Source organism: Mandrillus leucophaeus, unplaced genomic scaffold (assembly GCF_000951045.1).
Source record: "Mandrillus leucophaeus isolate KB7577 unplaced genomic scaffold, Mleu.le_1.0 Scaffold259, whole genome shotgun sequence".
NCBI lineage: Eukaryota > Metazoa > Chordata > Mammalia > Primates > Cercopithecidae > Mandrillus > Mandrillus leucophaeus.
Genome location: NW_012102687.1, coordinates 1,187,048 through 1,209,618, shown reverse-complemented (window position 1 = coordinate 1,209,618; position 22,571 = coordinate 1,187,048). Strand labels below are relative to the sequence as shown.

The 22,571-nt window shown below is 33.8% G+C and overlaps 1 protein-coding gene across 3 annotated transcripts in view; it reads left to right on the top strand.

Moving 5' to 3' along the window:
• Positions 1-22,571, top strand: part of FSTL5 (follistatin-like 5) — an 825,267-nt gene that overhangs the window by 758,884 nt on the left and 43,812 nt on the right. For all 3 annotated transcript variants that reach the window (XM_011983978.1, XM_011983977.1, XM_011983976.1), the window contains one exon: positions 3,242-3,366. In XM_011983978.1, coding sequence (XP_011839368.1) covers positions 3,242-3,366 — 125 coding nt within the window. The remainder of the gene's footprint in view (positions 1-3,241; positions 3,367-22,571) is intronic.

Here is a 22,571-nt window from a genome sequence, read left to right as displayed (position 1 = left end):
TCACTAGAAATATGTGTCATTTGAAACATTGAAAATATATTATAGTATTTTAGTTATTGAGTTTGCAAATCAATCCACTCTCAAAATTTGAGGTCTTAAAATTAAAGGATGACTCACAATTCTGTGAGTTGGCTACCTGGGCAGCTCTGCTGATATGATCTGGCAGCACTCATGGGCTCCAGTTATCTGATAACTTGTCTAGAGGTGGAAGGTTCAGAATACCCTATAGCTCTCACGTCTATCGCATGGTGGTAGTGCTCAGCTGAATGTCTTGTGTGCCATGCATGTGACGCTCACCCTGCCTTGTCACAGCATAACAGTTTTAGGTTACAAAAGTGGAAGCTACAAGACCAGCTGAGGTATGGGCTTCAAAATGCACATAAAGCCAATTTTGCTACATTGTATTCATCAAAGCAAGTCACATTGCCTACCCAGATTCAAGAGGATAGAATGATAGAGCCAATTTCTTGATGGACAAAGCACAATCTTCACAAAGGGCAACTTTTAGAATCATCTATCACAATATGGTAATAGGTGCTTGCTATTTGAGATTTTGTATTCATGCATACTCTTTGCAAGATGAATAAAACAGGTCAATATATGTGATTTTTAAGAAAATATTATTATAAATTATTTTAATACACTATTAACCTTAAGATTAGCATAGCTTAAAAGTTTAATTCTTTTCATGTCTTTCTTTTAAAAAACTAAAGCTGCATATATTTTTATTATACAGTTTTCTTCAGAATTGATCCCATCCTCTCCCCTTTGATTCATGCTACTTGGATAGATTAACAACTTTCCCAGTGTTGCAATGCTGCCACAAAATAGTTTAGACAAATTCCTTTGACACTGTACACAGAAAAAAGCCTTCTGGAGGTGTTCTTCACACACATTATTCAGCCATCTAAAAATGGGTTCTTCATTTTTCTCTGGATGCCTAATAAAAATATTTTGTGCGAATAGAATATGGTAAATTTTAAAAATATTTCCTGGTTGGGAGTGGAAGGTGTCACAACTGAAAATATAAAATAAAGTGTAGGAATTGAGAAATATCCTTTAAAAAGATATATACAAGAAGATTTATTTACATAAGGTTTATGTGTGTGCATATTATATGAATATGGATATAAGTCTGATTAGATAGGTAGATGGATGGATAGATAAATAGATAGATAGATAGATAGATAGATAGATAGATAGATAGATAGATAGATAGGCAAACAGTATGATAGGAAACCCAAGATCTCTGGATCAGAGAACAGGCCATTTCTCACTCATGGAGTGTGTTAGTGTTTATGCCCCAGCCCTAATCCACTTTGGGTCACGTGGAGAGCCTAATGCTGCCCTGCATATTCAGCACAGTTGCATGAACGAAGTGGTACCCTAGAATTATGTCTCTACGGTTTTTCAGGCTGCTGTCATATCAGCCTATCCTCTGTCTGGACAGATAATCATCATTACTCTAGAATGTATGAAAATCTTCCCCTGGAAGAGGAAGAGTAGGTCATTTCCCTTGAATGTCAGTAAATGGTTCAAAGGAGATAATTCTCTAAATCTCTCAGGAGCAAGACACTATCACTAGTCTCCAAGGCATTTTTGCTGTGCCATTAGCCTTAAACCAAGTTTGCCAATACTCTTTGCTGTGAAAGACCTGACTCTGCAGAAATGTCAAAATATTCGTGGATAATCGTCTCCCAAAAGATTATCAGGAAACATTCACAAAGGAAATGGAAGTCAAGACATGCTTCCTTTGGAGAAACTGAATTGACAAAACCAAAAATACGGGCAAGCCCTCACTTGCCATTTAGTGTTTCCCATGCCATCATGTTGAAAGATTAGGCTGGAAGAGAAATCAATGCTGAAGTATATTCTCAAGGATCAGAAAATTATACTTATCTTTTTCTTTGTGTTTTAATTTTTATCATAATTTAATCCATACATCTTTGTCAAATATACAAGCAAAATATATATTTTCTGAGATATTTATAATAAAGACTAATGTCATAATTGTAGATATATGATAATATTTTCCAATTCATGTCCTCAGATGGATTCTCAAAGATTTATCATGATTTATTTTACTTTTAAAAGTCATATATGTCTTATAAAAAATTCAAAATACTGCTTTAAAAATTATAATGAGTCTGTAATCCACAAATTTCACAACTGAAATATAATTGTCTTATCAAATGCACAGTAATTAAAGAAAATATTCCCAGGAAATAACTTGAAATAGAGGCCTCCCGTTTCACTATTGTTCAGGAAGTGGGCCCCAGCCAGGAGGAATTCCGATGGAACTCAATGGAAGTATATTCAGTTAAATGAAGAAAAATTACCCTTTGGGAAAAACAAACTAACTCTAAAACTAAAAATGATAAAATAAAATCTTGTCATAAAAACCAAGGAGAAGTTTTAGTCATGAGGGAGAATCACTATTTAACTTAGTCAGTAGTTTAGGAAGTTATTTTGATGGCCATATGTAGAAAGTATTTAAAAGGGGATAAATTAAAGGCAGGAAAAAAGCCCTTTAGAAGGCCACCAGAACAATGGTTGTGCAGTAGGAATGATGAAAGGTAACAGGAGTGTAAACAGATGTAAAGAACTAATAGGATTTGGTAACTAACGGAATAAGGGAAATACACTAGTTTAAAAGTAGTTGACCTTTTCTTTAAAGGACTATAAAAGTTTTAAAAAAATTCATTATGAAAGATGAAATCTCTTTTATTAAAACACTTAAACCCGTTATTTTTCAATGATAGGAGGAAAACGTTTTAAAATATGGATTTATATATTCTAAGATTTTAAAAATTTAAAATATTTCACATGATTTAATTTGGAGTTTTCAAAACTATGTTGCCAGTTATGTTATACTGAAGGGATTTTCTCCTAATATCACGCATTACCTGTACGTTTGCATTTATTTTTCTCATTATAAGAAAATTAGGATTTTTATAATAAATAAGTTGCTTATATGCCTATTTATTTTATATTTTAAGCTGAAATTGTTCAAGACAAATATTTTTCTATTTTTTTCTTTATAGAAACAACAGTTTCTCTATTGAAAATAAGCAAAACATCACCGAATTGTAATTTGTGTAATAATATATTAATTTTGAGGATGGCATAAAGTCTATGCAAACAACTGCCAGAAACATTTATTTAATTTCTAAATGAAATTAAAACTTATACTACGAAGTGACCGCATTGTTGAGGTCTAACCGAGGCGTGTTCTGTTTAGGTAATTACCCTGGCCAGTGGTAATGTGCCTCACCACACGATCCACACCCAACCAGTGGGAAAGCAATTTGACAGAGTGGATGATTTTTTCATTCCCACCACAACACTCATTATCACCCATATGAGGTAAGTGCTAAGTTGAATGATTGACTTTTCAAAGATTTGTCCCCAATTTAATAGAGAGCCATGTGAAATCATAAAGAAACTTATTTATAAAACAAACACACTGGTATAATTGCACTCGCTTTAGCTTTGTCGTATCGGCTTACTGAACCTTTGTTTATCAACATTAGTGATGAGTTTCCCATCAAATCTTTCTCTTTATGCCTAATGGAGGTGTGAATTTGTGAAAATACAGTTTTATTTTTAAAAATTACTTTAACGATGTTTTTGCAAATTGTCATTAAGATTTTTCTGACTGGGCTCTTACAAAATGCTGGCATATCCCCCCAAAATAAATAATTTAGAAGATAAAATCACTTCTCAAATGGAGAGAATGTTAATTGAAACTTGGTATGGAGAAGCAGCCACAGTCATAGAAATATATTCAATATAAATATTTTGTTCACTCTCATGTCATTTTTAGATCATATTGTAATTAATATAAAATTGTATTAGTAAATACAAGAAGTTGAAATGAAATGTTTGAGGTCTACACTTTGAGAAAAGATGCTAGTGTGTTTTATTCTTGATGTATTTACAAGAGGCGAAAAAGTAATATTAACTTCTACTGATAAAACTGCAAAGCTTTATAGAAGAGATTTAAATGCTAAAATGAGGAGAAGGTTGGCATATCATGATATTTAGTATTATGTATCTTTAAAATCTATTGAAACAATTTAAAAATATTTGCTTAGCAATGTTAAAAATGAATTTGGACAAACAAAGATTTTGTCCTTTTTCTCAAGTGAATTCTGATGTGTGGGAACTGCTCTAGCTAAGTTATGTGAGCCATTATTGGATTATTGTGCGTATTTGTTTCCTTATTTAAATTCAAAATTGTATCATCTAAAAATTGCAGTTGTGAGAATTATGAAAGACTGCATAATTCAACTTTGCAAAAAATAAAAAGGGGGATTAATAAATCAGAATTGTAACTCAAAGACAGAATAAACTATTCCTTGCAAAGTCAAGTATATTTTCAAAGCTTGATATATTTGTCAATCAATTAGCCATTATTTTCAGAACGCCTATTATGTGCTCTGCAAAAAAGTGATTAAGTAACATCATGTGCAGGCGGGGCATGCTGGCTTACCCCTGTAATCTCAGCATTGTGGGAGGCTAAGGTGGGGGTGTAGCTTGAGTACAGGAGTTCGAAACCAGCCTGAGCAATATGGCAAAACCCTGTCTCCATTAAAATTACAAAAATTAGCTGGCACGGTGGCGCGCGCCTGTAGTCCCAGCTACTCATGAGGGTCAGGCAGGAGGATTGCTTGTTCCTGAGAGGTGGAGGTTGCAGTGAGCTGAGGTCACACCTTGTGCTCCAGTCTCTGTAACAGAGCAAGACCCTGTCAAAAATAATAATTATTATTATTATTACAAATGTGTATGGAAAATAAATTATTGAAATTACAGACTATCTGATGAAATTAACAATTTTTAGGTTCTGATTGTAATAGCTCAGGGACTTAAAAATCAGAGTTGGACTGAAATGGCACCACTTAAAATGATATCTGAAAAATATATGAAGTTTTTATACATATTTAATGAAGATAAAATTTCATTTAATTGTCATTGGGTGTTATGACTAATAAATATTCCTTTGTTATTTTCAAGTTATTGACAAAGTATTAATAACCAATAATTAGATATGTAACCTTTGTTTTTATCTCACTTGCCTATTACCGTATTTAATATACTATTATCAATCCTCCTTATTTTTTTTAAATATACTATTAATACAATTTCTTTGAGAAAAGTTTTAGTGTGTATGACACCGCTAGGTATAATTGTGTATAGTTGGGAGTGTTTTCATCCTATAATATGTGAAGTTATCATTATATTAAAATACCTACTGGGGTCAAGAGGATAGACTGTGGTGGCATGCAGTAAGTACTATTTGTAATTCTGTGTTTGTAGATATAATTTATATTTTGTCAGACCATAGTGTCTCTTTGGGTTCTAAATGATTACCTCAGAGCTGGAGGTGGAGCTAATATTAATTCAAAAAACATCTAAATATTGTGAAGAACTGTAAGGCACACATTTATTTTAGTTCTATATATTATGAAAAAGAGTGAAAAGTATAATCGAGGATATTTTTAAGCATGTTTATATTCTTTCGAGGAGTGTGCAGTGAAATGCATGGGTATTTTGTCACTATTTATATGTATTTAATTTAGTAAGAGTAATTTAGTAAGAATAAAAATTAAATTATGGCAATCCTACCTGCTTGTAGAATCCCATTTTAATGAACATGGATGATCATCAAATTTCTTAGTGCAGCTCGAAGTAATTACTCATTTTACTACAGTGAATGCGAGGAGTAAAAATTAACATGCGTTTCCAAAAATAAACTGTTAACTATGTAAGGTAGTTTCAACATAATGAGAATTTATTCCACATCAGGAACACCTGAGTGATTGGATATGGTCTTTCCTCTTACCAATTTCATATAGTTTCTTTCTTTCTTTCTTTCTTTTTTTTTTTTTTTTTTTGAGACGGAGTCTCCCTCTGTCGCCTAGGCTGGAGTGCAATGGTACGATCTCGGCTCACTGCAACCTCCACCTCCTGAGTTCAAGCAGTTCTCCTGCCTCAGCCTCCTGAGTAGCTGGGATTATGGGTGCCCTCCACCACACCCAGCTAATTTTTGTATTTTTAGTAGAGATGAGGTTTCACCATCTTGGTCAGGTTGGTCTTGAACTCCTGACCTCAAGTGATCCACTTGCCTTGGCCTCCCAACATGCTGGGATTACAGATGTGAGCCACAGTGCCCAGCTCATATAGTATACTTCTAAGCAAATTCAGCATGTATTTAAATATGTACGGCTGAGATTGAATCGTTATGAATTGTGTTTTTCAGAATTTGACACTACTTTCTGACTGTTGGGCTTAGTAGATATTTCCGTACCAGGCAGAGGGTGTGAAACATATGTGTTGAATTAATATTAGTTTTCTTTCTCTGACTCTACATCACATTAATCTGCTTTTCTCTCATGCTGGTACACTTATTTCATATAATTTATATCTTCAGTGTCTGAAAAGCTTCTGGACAAGTGTCAGGCTTTTATATTCTTAGTGCCTAAAAACCACTGGACGCTTAATTTATGTTTCTCATAGGAATGGAAGTAAAGAAGGAAGAAATTGGTACACTATTTTCTAAACAAGATTATCTGGTACTGAGGGAAGAACTGTGTTTCCTATATATGGATTTCTCAGCCTCCAACACATTATCAGCGTTAAGCAAATGCTGTGTTCAGAGCACACAAATTGTGTGGAACCAGTAACTACGGTAATAAGAATTTACATCTGCTGTCAGACAGATCTAAGCCTGAATATCCCAGCAACACATTCACCACTGACTCTGGTGACCTTAGCCAATTTACTTCATTTCTTTCTAAGGACTGGAATAAAATAATGCTTGAGTATTCAGTTGCTCACTAGTTGTTGTCCAGACTTCATAATCTTCACCGGGACACTGGCTCCCCATGGATTATTTACAATTTTCCTGAAAGTCTGTACTTTTCCCTGCCTGGCTTCATCTCATTTTTTCCTCCAGCTTTTCTGTTTCTGTGCCTATGATTTTCAGGCTTCTTTAATCTTTAAGCGTATCAGATAAGCATGCAGTGTCATAAAGTAAATCATGACTGAGGAATTTAAGAATACTATTTAAGACACATTTTCAGACTTGAAGTTAGTAAAAAATTTTCTTTAAAAATTTAAACTTAAGCAAGAAGTTAATAAATCATGGAAGCCATAGTTTTAAAGTTGAAGAGATTATGCAGTGCAAACGGAGTATATTTTGGAATGACATAAGAAGTATAAATTCGTTATAGGACGAATTTCAATTTAGATTTTTATTTCTATAAATAAACATATACAGATACATAAAATTAAAAGTGACTGTTAAAAATGAAGATGAATGTAATTCTCATAATAGTCAATTATGTCTAATAAAATTTGAAATGATAATACGTTACCTTCAAAATCAATTGTAGACAAATATAAAGCAATGTTTCATTATTCTATGTGTAATTTGTATCCAAAAAAATAAGTTTTATAACTCAGTTGTCATATTAAATTGAAATTACAATATCATTACATGTAACTATATATATTTGAATATTTGAAGAATATTGTAATTCTACTATTGTTAACATTTTAAAAATTTCATGGCTAATGCATAGGAGATTTGGTGAGTTTTCACAATGCTTGTGTTAAACTTCAAAACAAGTAATTCTCATAAAGCATGAGGATTTACATAATCAATTATTTTATTTTTGATGCCATTGTGAAGAGAAAAATTAAATATCAGTTTCTTATGTGTGAACATTATAGCTTGCTGTGCAGGTGCAAGTAGAATTTGCATAATAAAGATCAATAGGTTTGGCAGTTACATGTTATATTTTCTTTTATACGTAAAGATTCTAGAAAGGTAAGGAGAATTGAGAAAAGAGGAGGAGAAGCTAAGAAGGTGGCAGATATTAGGCAATGAGTAATTTCCATGGAATTTTTCCATGAAACCTCCCTGAAAAAATCTTCACTAATCCTTCCTGAGAATTATTTCTTTGGGGCAGAAGGGGGATGAAAGTGAGAACTACATGGAGACCAATGTGGTGCAGAGCAGGGAAATATAAAAAATCTGAGTGCAGGATACCAAGAAGGCCCGAAAGTGTAACCTACCAAAATGCAATAATTAGCAGAAATCTTTCCTAGAGCTTTTGACATAGCAGGAACAAAATGTGTTGTCAAGAGAATAACAGCAAGATATCTTCACCTAGATTGCAAGGGAACAGCTAACATTTGGCTTATTTGGTGTTATAAGTAGAAATCCTTTAACGTTCTCACTGACTAAAATAATACCTTTGATACAATTTAAAACAAGCGCCAGTTGATTAAAAAAAAAAAAAAAACAGATGTATTATAACTGGCCCTTTGTAGCACCTGCAAATCATTCTTTTCCCATTTCTTCTCCTATCTCTCCCAGTTAGAGTTCAAGTACAAACACATTTAATCCAATCTCGCTGAAACATGCTGATGTCAATTGGCACACAGCGCACTTAGAGTAAATTCAAGGAGATGACTTATGATTTATATATCCACTCCAGGGCTAGTCCTGTGAATAATAAGAGAAGGCATAAACTCAAGTGATGTTATTTGAGATATCTTGAAAGGCTTACCTACTCTTGAAACCATCCCCCCCAACCCAAACTATTATTTGATTATATTGTTTGGAATTTCAAACCACTTCTCTCATTTTTTGGGTTATATTTGTATAGAAATTAATCTCTAAATTGCTCTTATTTCTTGAGAGGAAAATGCAGCAGTTAGGAAATTGATATGCTTATTATTGCCATTTTTGTCTAGGGGTTGATTGGTTGATTATGTAGTGTCTTAAAATGAATGTTTGTACTGGGGAGGGTGTGCGTGTATGTGTGCATGCACATTTATTTATTTCAGTCAGTGATTACATGATAAGCAATAAGATGAACAGAGATATTTGTAAATCACACTGACAGGGAGACTTTAAGCAACAGGCATTTATGTAAAATCCTGAAAATGCCAGTTCCCGCAACTTTTTCCTCCTCTGTTAGCTTGGTTCATTTGGCATGACTTGACCTGCTAAATGAAACAAGTAAACAAACAACTAGCATTCAAAAAGTTTCCTTATAACATTTCTCCCCTCCTCAGCACCACACCCCAAGATGATATTGGTTTGGATTTGAATATCATAGGGTAATTCAGGAATTCAGTGAAGTGAACCTCAGTGTTAATCTTCAATTTGAATGTGCTGGAAAGGACAAGGGTAGTTGGAAGGCACTCCTTTAGGATCCTCAACAGTGAAATAAGTGCTAAGAGTGCAAGAGTACTTGGAGCCAAATGGGGGTAGTAAGGGGTAAGGATTTATCGTGTTTCCGATCAGTAGTAATCCCTGCACGGCCAAAGGCTATGGCTCTTCTACACAGATGAAGTAAGATGAGAGAATAAGTAGCGGACACCACTCTGGCAGTCTGGAGAGTGGTCTATAGCACTCCTTTTCCATCATAAATTACAGCAAGGAAATGATTAAGAAGGGATTGAGTTTGATATATGTTTCCTTAAAGCTCCTCCAAGGGAAAAATAAACATTCTGTGAAAGTGAAAGTTAAAGTATATCATTCTCCCCCATATTTTATCAAATCCGTTAAAGCAAAAATTATATATATGGCTAACCATATATCAAGACGACTCATCTTATGACTTGATTCATGGACAGGCCGGGTGTATGGAGATACAATTTTAGCACTAAAATGCTGTGGTTCCGTTGAAATCCTAGCACGGAAGAAATTGAAAATACCTTTTGTTCCATGGCATTTAGAGAAAAGTACAATCTTGGGATGATGAGCTGCAATTAACATTGTTTCAAAAAATGTTTTGTAGATGAAAATCTCACAAAAGTCACAATTCAGTGAGGTGTGTTTTAACTCCTTTCATCCTCACATGCTAATTCCTCCCACAAAGAGAAATAAACTAACAAAGAATTCTAAATATCCCAGGAGCCAACTCTGTCTATACTCTCTCAAAAAGTGAATATTGAAATACATATAAGTTCTGAAACTGTGACCTTCCCTTTCCACAGTTTCTCTTACCTTCTTTACTCCCCCTCTTCACTCCAAACAAATACAAACTATATTTTCAGAACCTGTTATCTCATGGGCTCCTTAGATCCCCAGAGCTACTGCACTATCTGAAAGCAGAAGATATTCATAAATTATCAAAGTATATACATATACTTTTATATATGCCTGTGTGTGTACATATGCAAACCATTGTTAGCAAACCACCCAGCATTCTTATATGTGTGCAAAGTTTCATCTACATAAACACTGGATAACTTTCCTTAATCTTATTTCTAGTGAAGTAAACACACTGTACCCATCAAGCTTTGATCTAAAATGCCACTTTTTCTTTTTCATTATGGTTACCTGGTTTGCTTTAATTTTAAGCAATATGTTCAACTTTGTTTAGCATATTAATCCAGGCCACACATTGAGTGTAAAATGCTTAGACAGAAAAAACAGAGTGCTTTTCAGTGTGTTACCTTTATTATTTCTTGAGTTAGAGAAACCTGTCTGCTACCCTTCTTAGTCTATGTTCTGTGTTAACTGTGCTCTGCTCTGACACTTGTAAGAAAGGAGTCTTGTCTCCGAAGTGGGTGAACATAATAGACCTGCACCTCTTTCCACAGAGTATTTTGTTAGTCATGTTCCTAGCCCACATTTGCTATGTAATGTTTTTGTTGTGTGGGTGAATGAGATTGGATTTAAAGAACAAGTTATTTTTAACATATGCATATGTAATTATTTTAAAAAGGAAGAGTTTTTATGGGTATTATTGGTAGACTCTAAGCTCTAGAATTTAATAAAGACTCTAAATAAACTTATGCTACAACAATTTTTACTGAAGAAATCAATGGAGCACTAATAACACATAATTTAGAAACACTCCACATTGCAGATTTGACTCTTGAGTTTTATTATGCAAAGTAAAATAGCTCTTGCTTCTTCTCTCAGAGGTCCTTATGCTAACTCATCAAAGTGTTCAGTAAAACAGGATTGTTGATCTCACAGGATCCAGTATTCTCTTAAGAGACAGCTGTGGTATACATATATAAGCGAATGTATATGCATATATAGGTACTTTTTTTCTTTATTACATATGATTTTGGGTTTGCTGATAATGGTAAATCACATTTACTTTACTCTAAACAAGTCAATTATGTGGTTGCAGAGATTACTCTGTTTGCTCATTAGTAAAAACACTCCCAAATATGAATTAAAATGCATAAAGAAATATGTCAGTAGTTGAGACATAATGAATACATCGAAAGAGGGGCAGAGTTCATTGTGAGAATTTAAGAATTTTCTTATATGAATTTAAAGTGTACATTGCATGGCCTATTAATACATATATCTAATACATGCAATATTTTGAATCAATCATACATAGCATTAGCTAGTTCTCATAAAATTTTGGTAAAGAAAAAGATAATGTACATTGAGGTTTTTAATTCTTTGTATCATTAAGTGAATATATTACTTTTCTGTCAAAAGAAAAGGGCACATTATATATTTTATCATAGCATCTTATTTTATGAATTTATATTTTTCTTGATGCAACTGTTATTAAAATGATAAAACTTCAAATACAGGAGTATATAACTTAACAGAAACTCTTAAAGCATTCTACTGTGGCTTAACAAAGCAACACCATTAAATAAATAATTTTATCTTTGAGAATACATACATAAAATAATGGTAAAACATTTTGGAAACTTTATGTGAATGTGACTAAATGCTTATTTTATATACACATCACTTTTTATTTTGTTTGACCATAAAAGCAAGATTAATTTACATGTAAAATTAGTGGTGGTGGCTGTGGAGGCAGTTTTGGGTGGGCATCAGTGATGGCCCTGATGTGCTGTATCTTCACAATGTTCAGTGGCTGTAAAAATTATTCATTGTGAATCCAACTGAGATAATATTTTGTATCATATTATTTGAGTTATAAATCTGCTGATATATCTTCACTATAGCTATCCATGTACAATAAAGAAATTACTGGTTATTTTGAGTCAAACAAATAATATTCAGACAATCACATTCCTGTTTTCATTTAAATTAAATTAAATTTTTATTTTATTTAATTCAGGCATTATTTCACGTTTACTTTTTCTGATACAATGTTTTATTTCTTGCTTTTCCTTTTGAACAAGAAATAATGCAGTAAAATGTCAGGTTTTAGAGTTCTTTAAGATATGGTTCAAACAAAAATGAAGTACATGAAAAGGATGACACTGAGCCTTTAAAATGAACCATAACAGGGAAATCCAGCAAAGTAGTGGATATGTGGAGAAACTGTATTATATCTAAATTGTCATCTGTCATGGATGAAAATGATGTGCTGATAATACTTTTGATAGTACTTTTGATAACACTACAGATCAATTTTAACAGATACATTTGAAATTGATGTGTTTTAAAATATCTTAATATTTTAAAATACTTGAGAACAGTTTTTGGACTATCATAATATTTGGTTTACGGAAGGAGAATAAACAAGGCTTATTCTTATTAAATTCATTGTCAAAATTTCAAATTCATTAGGGAAACATGTTTTCTTACTATATTTATGCAAGTAAAACATTAAAAAATTCATATTTTATTTGAAGTCTTTAAGGTAAATAATTGAAAGAGATTAACTTTTTTATTACGGTAAACTGACTTTATAAGTCAAGAATATAAATATTAGTAAGAAATAAATGAATGACAATTTCAAAGAAAAGCGAACTAGATATATGAGAAACTGAAAGTAGAGGTGCTATACTACCATTTATTCATATGGTCCAACATAGAGTTTCAGTAATAATTTCTAACTTTCCCTTTGTCCTATGCACAATAATCATTTGTAGTGTTTCTCTATAATTTCCTTATTTTAATATTGATTTTAAAGTCTGAATTTATAAATCAAGTTCGAGTTTACCATACCACTTCCATGCCTTCAGGCTGTATTGCTCAATTGTAGATTTTGTATTTATTGCTAAGGTTATTATACATGTTAATAGTGATTAACAAACATTGAGTACTTACTCTACACCAGATACTGAGCTAAGCAATTTTTATGCTCTGTCTCATTTAAAACTAGCAGCAACATAAATTTGTATTCCTATTCTATAAATGGTGAATCATTTCATATGTATTAGAACCAGCTATAAATTCAGTTCAGTCCAAATTTAGACTTACCACTCAATACATTCTAGAATTGAAGTTATTTCCTCATTCTTGGGGTAACACCTAAAGACTGATGCACTCTACAAGTTATCCCAACCTTTGCAACACTCCCTTTTCTCCCATTTACCTGCTATTACTACAACAAAACTTCACTCCTCACAATAGATCTACACCATATTTTTGTGCCTATCTGTATTTACTTGCAGAAAACTTTGTTTCTTTATCCTCTCCCTAATATTAATAAATCCTTCAAGGTCTACCTTAAAGCCACTGTTCATAAAATTTGTTGAAATTTCCCTAATTGAAGTCTTCTTGGCATTTTGAATTTTCATTATTTTTCATTTGTATGAGATACAAGCAGAAGCGAGAATTTGAGATCACACAGACCTAGGCTGGAAACTAGATTTCCAGCTCCTTTGAGACCTTTAGCACAGTATTTAATATCTCTTAGATCAGTTTGATTTTCCTCTTCCAAAGGTAAATGATTTCAGAAGGGAGAGAGAAAAAAATATAGTGTTGTGTCAGTGGTCCCTGCAGACCCTGCAGTAATTTTTGCTGTCTGCTCATGTCTAACTTCATAAAGTCTGTTCATTAATCTATTCTTCCCCAGTCTCACAGACACAGCCCTAAGCTGAGGCCCCTTGCCTCTCAACTTCTAAACACAATTTACTCTTTCCTGTTTTCTATATTTATCATTTTCTCCATACTTCAGTTCACCAAACAGAGAACCACTAGATTCCTCTTTCTATGTTAGATCTAGAATGATATAATACTCCAAAGGAAAGAAAGAAAAAAAAAAACCCTCAAAACTCAGATTTTGTCTTATTTTGCTACAGTGCTATATAAATAATATTATAGTTTTTAAAAAGCTTAAAAATAAAAGATTTTTTTCTTGTTGCTTATAGATCATGTCCCAACTACACCGAAGCTCCCTCTTTCAGCAGCCTTATATTCTAATGTTGATATGTGGACATCATATGATCCAGCCAAGAATAACCTGAGTAGCTCCCGTACTTTCCGGCTTTCACATCATTACTCATTTTGTGTAAAGTGCCCTTTCCTATTCTGATTTAGATCCTCTTGTTATCAATCTGCTGGGCAAACTCAGTATCACTTTTAACTCATGCAACTTTCCTGCTCCTCTAGTCATTTAAGACAGCACCCCCCTCAGAAGTTACTTCGTGTTGAAGGCATTCAACCTTACATCAGTTGTAAACACACTTCATTTATTAAATAAGATTGCATTAAGTAACCAACTTTTCAAATACCAGACACAATGCCAGGCTCCAATAGGAAATGACATACAGATTTTGTCTTATTTTGCTGCAGTGCTATATAAATATTATTATAGTTTAATAAAAGTTTAAAAATGAAAGATTTTTCTTAAACTCATACTTTGGAGTAATAAGGATATAGATCCAAATTCATGTTCTGCCACTTACTACAGTGTGATTCCAAGTAAATTAAACTGTGGAATAAGCTTTAAAAAAAATTAGTCTGCTAAGGATTCACCCTCCTTCTTTGCAGATGTGTCTTTTGCATAAGTTTTTTCACTTATCAAATGAAGGAGAGCGCCTGACATAATCCTAGGCAGATTTGCCCTTGAACTCTCTCTGACCACAATGAGTAGTTCAGGCATGGGCATCTACTCCATTCAGAGACCGAATGTTGAGTCTTTTACTGGGACTTTGGGAAAGAAACTTGCTTTTGGTGTTTACTGCCTAGACCCTCAAAAGATGGCAATCTAGAGCTGAATAGCTATTTTCACAGCACTTGAAGCCTGACTTTGAAGCTAACATTGAAAATGCAGGAGCCATTTTTTTCCCTCCAGATTAAGAAAAAAATAAGTTATGATTACATTACTGTAGACCAAAATTCATCTATGATTTAGCTAGTCCTAACTCCAGAATTTCCACCGGTGAGCCCCAAATTCCATTTGGCTTTAAAAAGTTTGGAATGGATTTCCTATTATTTACAAGAGAAAGAGTCTAAGATTAGTTTTTCATATTTCTAAAGCATGCATATTATCCACTTCACACTTGTTTGGTTTGATTGCATCCTCTTGTACAGTTCCTGGCACACAATGAGTGATTAACAAATGCTATTTTCCTTTTCCCTTGGAATGATGAATTGTCATCATAGTATTTTTCCTATAGTGGTTATAATAATTAGCACTCAGTGAATTTTCATCGAAAAATAATGTACCTAGGAAAGTTTCTCTGAATATCTGGCTAGCATGGTAATTCTTCATAAAAGAAAAATTTACACTAAGCCAAGTCCCACTTTTTATCTTACGGAAAACTTCGCCATGACCTTAGGTGTTGTGGACACAGAATTGCCAGTTATCAGCCACCTGAATAACACCATATAATGATAGCTCACTTTGAAGATATTTGTGGCACTTGAGTTACCTCAAAAGTAACAATTAAACTAAGATTGCAGTTTTAGAAGTTTTTTCAGTGTCTTTCAAATTGTAACAGTTATTGACGGGGCCACAGGTTTACTTAATCTGGGCATCCATCTTTATGGCATATACAAATTCACGTTTTCTATAAACGCTTTTAAAAGGTAAACTAAGGCACAATGAAATCTTTAAAGAGTTTATTTAAGCAAACGATGAATTAGGAGGCACCAAACTGAAGGTGGTTTTTGGCCTCTGCTGAGGGAATTAAAAAAAAAACAAAAAACTTTTTACAGAGTGAATGGGAAGCAAAGCAAAGCAAATACATGATTGGTTACAATTATTTAGTTACCTTTTTGGTCTATCCCATTGAAAGTCCCTAGTTACATAACTACAGATTAGTTGGTAACTATAAATTAGTTGGTTAAGCTGAAGTTTCACTTTTCTTTAATATAAGAAAGCATTTACAAGAACTAGCTGAAGTTAAGTTTCACTTATGTTAGCGAATAGCCTTAGTTAAGTTGTGCTTATGTTTGCAAAACGTCAAGGTTGCCTCCCTGGCTTAACTGGCCATAGTCTGCTCAGGGGATTCACCCTTTTATTGTAACAGTGCTACCAAGAAGAGAAAGTTCACTAGGACTTTCCTCAAAGGGAAACATTTTATTTCATTTAGGATTTGATTGAAACTTTTGATTCAAAAAGCTTTGAACCCTGGGAGTAATAAAATTCTTCTAGGATTTAGACAATCTAGTTTTTCCTCAGGTAGATTTTATTTTAAATCTCCTGAATTGCTCGTTCAAACTTTGTCTTTCACGCAATTCTGAAGATGCCCTAGAGATTTTAGTCGGTGAAATTTTCCCTGGTTCAAAGCCATGTATATTGAAGGGAATATTTCATTAGGCTTCTCAGTTTGTATTTAGCTTTAACGTAGTTTACAGAAGTATTTGTTAATTGGTGAAGCTTGTAAGTTGGAACCTCAACCACCTCATGGCTGATATTTCTGCACAAACTATAATGCTTTTTTTTTTTTAAATTGAACTTTATTAAATTGTAACAATGAAGGGCAATATCATCTGCAGTTGACATTAAATATACGTATTAAGTAATTTATAAAGCTCAGGAAGCCTTGCTTGTTCGTTTTAATTTGGAGTTGTACTACTGGTGTTGTAGAGAAAGCAACTCACAGTCTTCAGCAAACAAAACCTGGAAGAGATTCAAAATGTTGGATAGTTTTTGTATGTCTGTTTGTCAGTCGTGAGCACTGATGATTCACATTACTCCTGGGCTGTTCCTTAGCTCCACTGAGTGCCTTATATCTTACCAGTAATATTCAGAGAAAAAACATCCTGTAACAAAGATGAGATGGAAGGTTTCTAAATAAACAAATATTAAATGGAATGCTGGAGGATTTTTTCTAAATGTCAGTAATCAAATAATAAACTTGTATGCTTATCACCTTATAAGAATCAGGCAGGTAAATGTTTAGACCCTTAAAATTTATTAGGCAATTTAATAGAAATATCAATATGCATGCAAAATAAATTAGTAATGGACTTCACAATGATTTCTATCATGCTCAATGGGTGCCACTGGTCTAGAATGTAAACATCAATCCTATAGTGTAATTTATCTCAGCCCTTTGAGGAAAAACACCCTCAGAGGTTGAAATCATAGCTGTGATGGAGAACTTCGTTTCCTCAAGGCCAAAAGGAAAATGTAATAAAAACAAAAATGTCTAAAATAAGAAGTCATTGAGATGTGTGATATCTGGCAAATCCAGAAGCAGGTCAGTATTACCAACAGAACAACCAAGTCAGCCTCATAGTAGGTGTTCATTAGGAAAGTCAGGAAAGCATGAGGAGAGCAAGACAGAACCACATTCTTCTGGAAAATGAAGTTGTCAGAGACTTTCTGTAGGTGTAAAACAGCTGTGTCCAACCCTTCAAATGCAGGACTTTTTTGCTTATCTGTTGTAGTAGATATCACAAAAATTATGCACAGACTTTTTTTTTTTTTTTTTTTTTAGCTCATCAGCTGTCATTAGTGTTAGTGTATTTTATGTGTGCCCCAGGACAATGCTTCTTCCATTGTGGCCCAGGGAAGCCAAAAGTTTGGACACAGTGGTGTAGGAGGAAAAAATACTCCATCGAGTCCAGATACGTGATATTGGTCTCATTATGTTCTGTTCAAAAATTAATGAAACTAAGCCCTGTATGTTGATGAATCTCTTACATGTTTAATGATGATATGTCCATTTTTAGTGCCTTTTGTGGAGGATTAAGGCTATTCTTTTTTCTGCTCGAAAGGGAAAAATAAATAGTAGCATTTTGTTGTGAGGTGACTTGTAAAGTCACCTTATTCTTCTCTAGGACTCTAGTAATACTATCAGATGTCGTATTGTTTGGCATTATCTGCTTCTGTCAGACCCTGCAACTTCTAGAAATGGCAATACTCTATCTTCAATTACTTATAGAAAATGTGCCTGACCAGGGGATGAAAAAATGCTTAACTCAGACCCCACTCACTTTGTCCGTTCAGTTGGGGAACTACCTGAAACAATTCTTAGATGCACAAAAATGTACCTCTGTAACTTGATATCTATATAACTTAATTTTGAGTAAAAAAAATTTGAAAGTGTCAGTTGATTTCAAATCATCCTGTATACACATATATTTGTAGAAAGGCACATGTGTGCGTGTGGGATGTGTGTGTGTGTGTATTAAATAATCAGGGCTTGTCATAAGCGATATATACCAGATTTTCAAAGATTCTAATTCTTGATGCTTGCTACCTATCAATGGTCAGATCCTTTTAATATAACTTCACAAATAACTAGTCATAATTAAGTGCTTTATCTGTGTTTGTAATGGTGATGTTGTTTATTCTTTGCATATTTTAGCCCGTTTTTAATCATAACAACCATATTAATCATAGCAGTCTGTTTTATGAATTAGAAAACAGACTCACAGATAAATTAAAATGACTCACACAAGAATATATGGTTACTGAATTGCGGAGCTGGAAAACAAACCATAGTCTGGTTGGAGTGCCGCACGTCAGTCTTCTAAGGCACTTGGCTCTGCTGTGGGTACTACATACCTTCAACTCACTCATCCACAAATACCAAACATACACACTCGCCACCATTTAAAATTTGCCTTTCCTTCGCTTACATAGCCACCATTTGTTTGTTCTGTGGAGCCATGTTGAAACTATTATTTGGTAAGATGTATTTCTGAAATGATGGACAGGCTTTTGAGATCTGTCTATTATTAATGTGCAATAAATATTACATCATTTTACAAGACACCAACTGAATAAAATTATATTGATTATGTGTTTCATAATAATTCAGTAGTTACTGTGTTCTGGTATTTTCAATGCTTATATTATTTCCAGGAGAAAATAAGCATGCTCATTCATTATTTTCAGTACCATCTAAGAATGTCCCTTACAGTTGTCAATGTGTTAAAAAAAAAAAAAAAAAAAACTACAATCATCAATATTTGTACTCACTTTCATATAATACCAGCATAGGCTTTAGAAGAAATATAATCTACACTTACATTTTTACTATAAGGGAGAATAATAACTGTAAAATATATTTTCATTTCTAATCTAGTATATCAGAGTATATTGCTTGTCTCTTTCAAAATGTTACTTCATATATAATAGTTTGTAAAAAAATTAATCATTTGCAATATCATAGTTACTTCATTATGTTCGATTCATCAATTTAATTTTACTTTTGAATCCTTGTGCAGTATTGATATACTTTAGTTCAATTCAATTATATATTGTTCATTTACTTTTATGAGTTATAGAACTGAAAATAATTTTGGGTGTTCTTTAGAATTTTATAAATACTTTTATCATGAGAAATTGTAAAAACATCATTCTGTAGCTGTATGAGAAGCTAATTGGGCAGCTTATTTTTTTATCATCAGCAAGAGATAAAAGGGAAAATTAAAAGGCAACAGATTTTAGATAAAATACTTTCGTTGAGTGGAATATTCATTTTCACTATGAGTGCGTCTAGTACAGTGAGCTGCTCACTTATTTCTAAGTAGCAGTTTTTATTTTCTCTCTAGTATATGAAGCACATAAAAGAAAAAAAAATGGTAAGAATAAGCTTTGGCCCACTTATAGATAAATAGGAAAACCTCAAATGGCCAGATGGGCTCATAGGCAGAGAATCACTTCAGATGGCTCAACATTATCTCACTTTTATAGACAGCTATTTAAGTTAAATTTCTTTACACCCACAGCCTTTTCCCAGTGTATTTCTTCACCCTTCCTGCCTTTAATGAAATCCATTCTTCTTATCGAAGGCTTCCTTTTGCACATATGCCTGGTATTCTTTTCTAAACAGCTTTGACTTGTGCAGGAATGAGGGGAGGAATTGTTTGCCTTGCCCATCTTTGCCTACACTGTCATTTATAGACCATTAATCCTCTGCCAACATGAGAAAAAGACAAAAGCATCCTCTTTAAAAGAGCAAGTCTTCATCTCAATTGTATCACTCCTGGCTCTTCTTACATCTTGTTATCTCACAGCATCCGAGCTACCCCTTTTAAGGAAATCCTCTTGAGGACTTCAGGAACTTCCTTTTTCTCTATGCCAAGCCCTGCCAAGTGACTTCTGCTTCCATGTGGAAAATTCATCCACCATCTCACTTCTCACATTCAGAATATTTCCAAATGCGAACAATTCTATCACCAACATGTACATTTTAATTTGTCGAATTGCCTTATTGCTCATACTGCATTTGTAACTGTCATTGCTTCAAATATGATAAAGTACCCATTCTCTTTAAAAGAAATAACAAGATACTTTCATGGGATTAAGACCTTTTCTGACCTCTTTGTTTTCTTTCTTCTTCTTCTTCTTTTTTTTACGGAGTCCTGCTCTGTTGCCCAGGCTGGAATGCAGTGGCCCCATCTCGGCTCACTGCAAGCTCTGCCTCCCGGGTTCACACCATTCTCCTGCCTCAGCCTCACGAGTAGCTGGGTCTACAGGCACCCGCCATCAGGTCCGGCTAATTTTTTTGTGTTTTTAGTAGAGACAGGGTTTCATCGTGTTAGCCAGGATGGTCTCGATCTCCTGACCTCGTGATCTACCCGCCTCAGCCTCCCAAAGTGCTGGGATTACAGGCGTGATTCACAGCGCCTGGCCCATTGTTTTCTTTTCTTTCTTTTTTTCCCACCCTCACTAGCTATTACTTCCTACTGTCAAACTCGCAGTGATCTCTCCTTCCACCAAACTGCTCACAGTGCCTCTACCATGCCAGGCTTTCTTATGTTCCAATGTCTCTTCTCCTAGCCTTGCCTCCTCTGTTGAACCTGTTCCAATCCCTCCAATTTCTATTTTAATAGAATTATATGCAAGCTTTTACAATAGCGGAACTCGTTCTTTCAAACATTTGTTCACAGATTTGTCTTCATTATGAGAATGAGGCCCTTAATAACAAAATTACAATCATTGTATTGTTTTTCCCAATACATAGTTTATTGCCTGGCATATGGTACAAATCAGAATGTTAAGTGAAGGAATTATTGAATATACTCAGTAGAAGTTACTTGCTAACTTCTTTGAAAACTTTCCCCTGCAATCTTAAAACTACTAAAGATTTTCTTTTGTTTTCTCTATTGCAGGCAAGAGCTGATAATCATAATTATTCCAAATGATACAGATGTTCCCAAGTTGTGACAGGCTCAATCTGACCATCTGCAGGCATAGATGGGACATAGGCATAGGTGAAGGATTTTGATACAGATATAACAAATACCTATATTTTAGTGAATATTATCCTTCACTATTAAAATGGCTTAATACATAAACAGAGTTTAATACATTATGTTTTGTTATAATAGATGTATCAGTGAGACACTTCATACAGAAGTGAAGGGGGGACACATTCTGGAGAAGTCAGAAGAAACGCAGCTGAAGCAGTGATGCACAAAATGGATGTTGGAGAAATGGAAGAAAGTAAAACTTGGCACATGAAAATGTCAAGGGATAGTTTGCCAAGAAAATTGAACATTAATTCACCAGTAAATACTCAGGAGCGATTACGGTTTTCACACATTAGGCAAGCAAGCAAGCAACAGCCAAAACCTCCCTAAGAGTTAGAAGAAACTAGGAAAGTATGTAAATCTCCTGAGAAGGGGAGGAAGAAAAATGTGTTTAGATTTTTTATCCTATTTAAAGGCTACCATGAGTAGTTGGGTGCTTTTACGGGGACTTGAGGTCTAGTAAAATTACCCCTCCAATTGGAAGTATTCTGCTGTGTCCCCTGCCTGAATTGGTGACTACACAGCGATCTCTTAAATATTTGGCCTCCTTTAAAAGAATAAGTATCTTTTGCTTGGTTCTCTTGGAAAATTTTTACTCTATGACAACCACAAAAACTTGCACAGTAATAGATTGTCAGTCAATCAAGGCAAGAAATGTGAGGAAACTCATAGGTAGAGAAAAACACATATAAAGGCTGGTTTAAATGAAAAAGCATGGTGTACTTACTTTATAATAAAATAAAATAAACTTTAAAAAAAGATTTGGTTCTTTGCAGGGAGGGCCAGTTGTTTCTTTGTGGTAGAATTATAAGTGCTACATTTATTGACAAACCTGACTAGTGTTTTTGAGAGTTACCAAGGGACCATCTGGTTTTGATTGCTTACTATGAAGACTCAACTCCTTTTACAAAAATATTTTTAATTTTTGTGAATGTTTTTTATATATATATGGAATTACATATATAATATGTACATATGTATGGATTACAGGAGATATATTCATACAATGTGTAATAATCACATCAGGGTAAATGGAGTATCCATCACTTCAAGCATTTGTCTTTCTTTGTGTTACAAACAATCCAGTTATACTCTTTTAGTTATTTTTACATGTGCAAGAAATGATTGTTGACTGTAGTCACCCTGTTGTGCTATCAAATACTAGACTTTATTCATTCTAACTGTATTTTTGTATACACTAACA